Below are 7,374 nucleotides of genomic sequence, written 5' to 3'. Positions count from 1 at the left end.
TCAAGAACAAAAAACCTTTATTGCACGTTAACTGTTGAAGGCAGTGAAGTTATAGTTTTCAGACCCAGTGGAGACACTTCTCACCAAAATTGGACTATAGAAGATTGGAAAATGGTTGCCTTGTCTGATGAGTCTCGATTTCGACTGCGACATTCGGATGGTAGGGTCAGAATTTGGCATAAACAACATGAAAGCATGTATCCATCCTGCCTTGTATCAGCGGTTCAGGCTGGCGGAGTTGGTGTAATGGTGTAATGGATGTTTTCCTTGCTTACTTTGGGCCCCTTAGTGCCAATCGACCATAGTTTAAACGCCACAGCCTACCTGATTATTGTTGCTGACCATGTCCATCCTTTTATGATCACATTGTGCTACCAATGTCAATGAGTTCACTGTACTCTAATGGCCGCCACAGTCACCAGATCACAATCCAATAGAGCACCTTTGGGATGTGGTGGAATGAGAGATTCTCATCATGGATGTGCAGCCGACAAATCTGCAGCAACTATTCAAGGTTCAAGGTTCAAGGCTTTTATTTGTCATACGCACATAGCTACAGTGTAGTTATGTTGATGGAAATCTTAGGTCACAGGCTCCACCAACAGTGCAACAAAATAAAACTGAAAAAATAGTGCAAGTAAATACAAAAAATTGTGAAATAGTGAAATGCGCAATACGTGCAATAAGAGTCTATAAGTAATTGGAATATGATATATTAAATAAATAATTTGTAAATTGCAGCCAGATGAATGTTATGGGTCAGTGTATGTTTTGGTCATTGGATTTTCTTTTCACAAATGGATATTCACTAGAAAACAGAAACAAAAAAAAACCGTTTTTTCATATTCTGCTACCGGAAGTTGTCTTTCAAAATAAGAGCGCAGATGAGGACGGTCAATCCGTGTATCTACGGTCCATTTGTTTTCACAACGAAAACAGCCAAGACACATATTGAAAATTGAAGTTGAAATGAAAATGAATGTTATTAAGGGCTGGAAATATAATAAGCCTGTTTCTAAAATGGACAACATTGTTAGGAGATTTCCACTACACAGCGATTCTGCACTGCCGTCTCTCGAGTTTGTTATTATTTTTTCTGCCAATAGTTATTCGTGAGATCGACCCTGTTGGACTCAGTAGGCTAGTGGTGAAACTACTCCCACAACAAGTACTATGAAGTACTTACTGTGTACTTTTTGAGTAATCCTCTGTCAATGTCCCCTCCCGCAACCCTGTCTCCTAAATATTACGTTCCCACAGAGCTAAACTGCATTCTCAATTACGTTTAGCGAGAAACGTATTTTCTCCCACGTTACGTTCGTTATGAACGTATCTCAAATACGTTCACTTCTAGAAACATATTTTCTCCCACGTTACGTTTCTTATGAACGTATCTTAAATATGTTTATTTTATACATATCTTTGTCATTTATTGTCTTGATTATAATAATGATAATAGTCATTTATAAATATGATTTTAGAGCACACATTTGAAATCAGAAGACGAGGCTGTAATTTCGCCAGCTGTTACTCTCAATGACGAGGCAGAAAATAACAGTTTTAACATGCCAAAAAGCTGCTATGTCGTTTATTGCACCTCAAACATTAAAACAAATCCAGAGTTACGTGTTTCTGTATACCTCTAAGAAGAAAGGACAGTAACAGAAGATCTATGTGAAGCAAGATGTGGTGTTGTTAATGCGTTATGATATCCGAAAAAAAACTGATTAATTATGTGAAATATAAACAACCCTTAAAGCAGACTTTAGTTACACCGGAGTAAAATTCAGGGAAGGTGATTGTCAAGTGCCAACAATCAGGAGAGATATGTGATAGTTGGTGCTTGAGAAGACTAAATCTGCAGATCTCTATAAAGTATATTAATTACTCGTTATTCTCTACTAATCGAACGCCCCCCGAGACTACACACGCTGGCTATTGTGTTTCGCAAACCTTTTATATAAAGATGCTGGCTTTTGTGTTTCGCAACATGTTCTCTATGGCACGTCTCTACTGGGAATTGTAGTTTTAAAAGACGTTTTCTTTTTCCCCAAAATTATAAATTGACAGTATTAAACTGTGTACAGCCCTGGAGGTTTAGGCGATAGGAAACACATTGGTGTGTACAAATTTAAAACATGTATTTACTAAATGGGTGAAAATCGCTTGTGTCCATAATGCGCAGCATACCCACATGACAGCTCGTTGTTACTTTGTAATTCTACTCCACTACAATTCAGAGGTTAACCTGGTATTTTTACTCCACTACATTTATTTTAGTTACTTTGCAAATTCTGATTAATGATGTGAAATATAAACAACCCTTAAAGCAGACTTTAGTTACACCTGAGTAAAATTCAGGGAAGGTGATTGTCAAGTGCCAACAATCAGGAGAGATATGTAGAGTTGTTTTTTCTATTTCTTCTGAATTGTAGAAATCCTTGGTGTTTCAATAACCTCGTATTATATCATTGTTGCCCTGAGGCAACAAACCAACCCCTGGTTGAGGGGTGTGGGGGAGGGGGTCACATTTTATAATTGATATAATATCAGGGACCCCTAAGCTCCTAAAACACATGGCGAAACATTTTTTTCCTCCCGAAATAAAAATTCATGCCATAGAGGGATAAGGCACTATTACACATATTCTTAATTTGCAGTATTTTATTTTAAAAGTGTTCAGAAAGACTGCATCAAATATGCTATATCTATATATATAATATCAATATTGTTATTAACTTCAATCAAAGTCAATTTATATAGCGGGCAAGACTTTCCAAGGAGTAAAAAAAAAAGAAGCTGCCGGACTACTGACTGGAAGTATTGCTGATATCAAGTCTACCATATATCCTCTTCAAATACTTTGTGCAACAATATCAGTCTCATGAAGAAAGGTGTTTTAACGCTGATTCAAAATAGCAGAGAAACATGCATTCTTGTTCTCAGGAGGGGATATTGACAGAGGATTACTCAAAAAGTACACAGTAAGTAGGCTACTTCATAGTACTTGTTGTGGGAGTAGTTTCACTACTAGCCTACTGAGTCCAACAGGATCGATCTCACGAATAACTATTGGCAGAAGAAAAAAATAACAAACTCGAGAGACGGCTGAGTTGACCGCAGTGCAGAATCGCTGTTAGTTGAAATCTCCAAACAATGTTGTCCATTTTAGACACAGGCCTATTATATTTCCAGCCCTTAATAACATTCATTTTCTGGGCTCAATATGTGTCTTTGCTGTTTTCGTTGTGAAAACAAATGGACCGTAGATACACGGATTGACCGTCCTCATCTGCGCTCTTATTTTGAAAGACAACTTCCGGTAGCAGAATATGAAAAAACGGGGTTTTATTTGTTTCTGTTTTCTAGTGATTTTATTTTTAGTTTTGAGAAGTAGAAAATGAAAATCATCCCGTTTTTTAAGTTTAGTAAATCCATTTTTGACCATGATAAAGAAAAACGCCTTGTAATTCAATTTTGGTTTTTGAATTTGAAAACGAAAATCAAATATCCAGTCGTTTTTTGTTTTTGAATATCCTTTTGTGAAAAGAAAATCCAATGACCAAAACATACAATGACCGTTATGTATGTTCTTTCAAAGGTTCAGGCGTTTAGCAGTCTTATGAAACTGTCCCTGAGTCTGGTGGTTTTAGTCCGGATGCTGCGGTACAGCCTGCCAGACGGCAGCAGACAGAACAGTTTGTGGCTGGGGTGGTGGGTGTCTTTTATAGTCCTGTGGGCTTTCTTCCTGAGCCGCTGGGAGTAAAGATCCTCCATGGATGGGAGCTCCATCCTGGTGATGTGCTGTGCAGTTTTCACCACCCTCTGTAAAGCCTTACGATTGAGGGCGGTGCAGCTGCTGAACCAGGCCGTGATGCAGCCAGTCAGGATGCTCTCTATGGTGCACCTGCAGAAGTTGCAGAGTATCCTGGAGTCTTATCGTTGAGGCTGGTGATTTATGACTTTTTGGGGACAGGAACGATGGTGGAGTGTTTGAAGCATGTGGGGACTAGACTGTAGCAAGGACCTGTTGAAGATTTGTCTGTGAACACCTCTGCCAGCTGAACTGCACACACCCTGAGAACACGGCCAGGGATGCCATCAGTTCCAGGAGCCTTGTGTGGGTTAACCCTTTTAAAGGGTTTACACATCTGCCCTGTCTAAAACAAAAGGGCAGGGCTCCTGATCCTTCTGTGCCTCCACAGCATGTTAATATGGACCAAAATCTCAGAGGAATGATTCCAGCACCCTGTTGATTCTATGCCATGAATAATTAAGGCAGTTCTGAAGGCAAAATGGAGGTTATTTCACCTTGTTATCACCGGGTTGGACCCCTTTTTGCATTCAGAACAGCCTTAATCCTTCATGGCATAGACTATACCAGATTTTGGTCCATATCGACATGATAGCATCAGGCAGTTGCAGCAGATTTGTCAGCTGCACAAGCAGTTAGAGATAATTTGAGCTTTGTGACATGGCCCGTTATCCTGCTGGAAGTAGCCATCAGAAGATGGGTAGTACACTGTGGTCATAAAGGGATGGACACAGTACTTTTTCTTGGAACAGATTTTTTCTCTAATTTATCATTATTTCACTCAGATAAAGGGACATAGGTCTGGCATTGCAAACTACCGTAATTTCTACCTTGCAAAGTTAATGTAACGCTTTCAATTGTATTACTAGACCTACATATTGTATCTATTACTTCGCCCACAACAGCCAGACTTTGGTCAGAATCTGGATAATTTACTTTTTTATTTGTACCTTTAACAAAATTGTAACCTGTCTCAATGGATCACTTGCTTAGTGAAACAGCAGACATCTTCCAATACTTATATTTTAGTACTACTGATATATGGCTGTATATTAACTGTATTATCAAATAAATGAACACAGTATTTAGGCTATGTTTACATTTTTGACAGGATGTACAGTCTCTACATCTTTTAGAATGTGTCCCAATAATTCAATTTGTCAACTCAACTAGATTTTACAGTTTTTGGTTCAGCTATACTTCAGCAACATCAGAAAATAAGATTAACAGTGCATTTTCTGCTCTAAACCACATTTTTTGCAAAATGCAAATATAAAAACACGGCAAACCTGCCTCAATTATTTTATTCAAAATCCAAGAGGAGCATATAATCACTCCTACCACAAACACTTTCAAAACACTAGCAGATGATGGCATTACAAATGCATAACTTTTCATGTTATTTTGTTGTTTGATAGAAATGGGTTGAATGTCCTTTTTGCACTTTTATAAAAAATACATTCAAAGCTGCTTCATCAATAAACATTCAGACAAAAGCAGCATCCATCAAGATCACACCATTGTTTCTACAGTCACTACTGTGGAACTAACATTTACCCTAAATTATGCAATTAAGTAATATATAAAGTAAGGTATACACTGATCAGCCATAACATTATGACCACTGACAGGTGATGTGAATAACATTGATTATCTTGTTACAATGGCACCTGTCAGTGGGTGTGATATTTAAGGTAGCAAGTGAACACTTTGTCCTCAAGTTGAAGTTTTGGAAGAATGGGCAAGCGTAAGGATGTGAGCGATTTTGACAAATTGTGATGGCTAGACGACTTGGGCAGAGCATCTCCGAAACGGCTGCTCTTGTGGGGTAATCCTGGTCTGCAGTGGTCCGTACCTTGCACACCTTCAGAGGTCTGGTGGAGCCCCACAAAAGGGGGACCTACATAATATTAGGCAGTTGGTCATAATGTTATGGCTGATCAGTGTAAGTAGAACAGTCAAATGAAGGGAACATTTACAAATATTGAATCTTTTTAACTGAAACTTTCAGAATCTCTTTACACAGAGGGGACACATGTTTATGTATTAAAGATATGAAAAAGTGGATTTTGCACAATAGGTGACCTTTAAAACATGTTGTGTTAAAGAGAAGTAGCTTCTGCAAACTGGATTTCATTATGTTTGTGAACATTTTCCCACAGCAGTTTTAGCTGGATGGTTTCTCCTGTATTGATCCTCAGGTGTGTGACCAGTCTGGACTTTTTTGATGTGGCTCAACAAACCAATGCTCTGTCTGAAAACTCTCCAACATATTTTGCAAATACACAGCTTTTAACCTGTGTGGATTATTGAATGCCTTGTCATTGCTGAATTGTTACTGAATCTTTGTCCGCAGTACTTGCAAAGGTACGGCTTCTCACCCGTGTGGCTTCTTATGTGGACTTTCAACTCACTACTACATTTGAATCCTTTGCCACATGTTTTACAGGAATATGGCTTCTCACCTGTGTGGGTTCTACTGTGAACAGTCAAGGATGTTAAGTGTCTGAATTGTTTTCCACATGTTTGGCAAGTAAAAGGCTTCTCACCTGTGTGGGTTCTTATGTGGACTTTTAACTCACTACTACATTTGAATCCTTTGCCACATGTTTCACAGGAATATGGCTTTTCACCTGTGTGGGTTCTACTGTGAATAGTAAAGGATGTTAAGTGACTGAATTGTTTTCCACATGTTTGGCAAGAAAATGGCTTTTCTCCTGTGTGGGTTCTTAGATGACTCTTCAATGTGGATATATAATTGAATCCTTTCCCACAGGTCTTGCAATCGTACGGCTTCTCACCTGTGTGGATTCTCAGGTGGAGGGTTAAGTTACATTTACGTTTGAAGCCTTTCCCACATATTTTGCAAAAATATGGCTTCTCACCTGTGTGGACTCTCAGGTGGATGGTTAAGTCACATTTACCTCTGAAGTCTTTCCCACACATTTTGCAAGATATGGCTTCTCACCTGTGTGGACTCTCAGGTGACTCTGCAATTTATACTTGTACTTAAAATCCTTTGTCACATATGTCACATTTAAATTGATCAAATATTGACTTAGTTGTGCTGTTAACATTGTAGCTTTGACTTTGAATAATGTTATCTCTCTGGTTTACTTCTGGCTCTGCGTGAGTTGATCCTGAGTCTCCATGCTTGCCCAACTTTCTGATCTTTGGCTCTCAGCTAGTGGAGAGTTGTGAGAGAGGAGCTGGTGGTCACTGTTTGAGTATACCATCCCTTCTTCTGATGCTATATTACACTGCTGAGTGTGATCACTTTCCATATAAGTCGGAGTCAACATAAAGTCATCAGTCTCCTGCTTCAGTACAAGCTGCTCTGCACTGCTGCACAGCTCCGCTTGTTCCTCTTTTATCTGTGGAGGCTCTGGGTCCTCTTGGTCCAGACCGGAGTCGTTCTCCTGAATGCAGAGCTGCTGCTCAGAGAAAACCTCCTCCTCCTCCTTACAGACATGTTGCTGAGGGAGCTCTGGAGAAACAGAAAAGAGAATACATAATACACTATTGTAAAGGTTAGGAAACAAACCAATAAGAACAAGTAT

At 39.0% G+C, this 7,374-nt stretch overlaps 1 protein-coding gene across 1 annotated transcript; it reads right to left on the bottom strand.

The window, feature by feature from the left end:
* Positions 1-6,081: 6,081 nt before the first annotated feature.
* On the bottom strand, positions 6,082-6,763 carry LOC104956521 (zinc finger protein 2 homolog). Its single transcript, XM_010784015.1, has one exon. The coding sequence runs from the start codon at positions 6,758-6,760 to the stop codon at positions 6,107-6,109; it is 654 nt and encodes a 217-aa protein (XP_010782317.1). The 5' UTR covers positions 6,761-6,763; the 3' UTR covers positions 6,082-6,106.
* Positions 6,764-7,374: the final 611 nt, after the last annotated feature.

The sequence above is a fragment of the Notothenia coriiceps genome, unplaced genomic scaffold, assembly GCF_000735185.1.
Source record: "Notothenia coriiceps isolate Sejong01 unplaced genomic scaffold, NC01 NC01_scaffold00026098, whole genome shotgun sequence".
NCBI classification, from domain to species: domain Eukaryota; kingdom Metazoa; phylum Chordata; class Actinopteri; order Perciformes; family Nototheniidae; genus Notothenia; species Notothenia coriiceps.
Note: the sequence above shows the minus strand (reverse complement) of the source record. Positions and strands in the feature narration are given on the sequence as shown.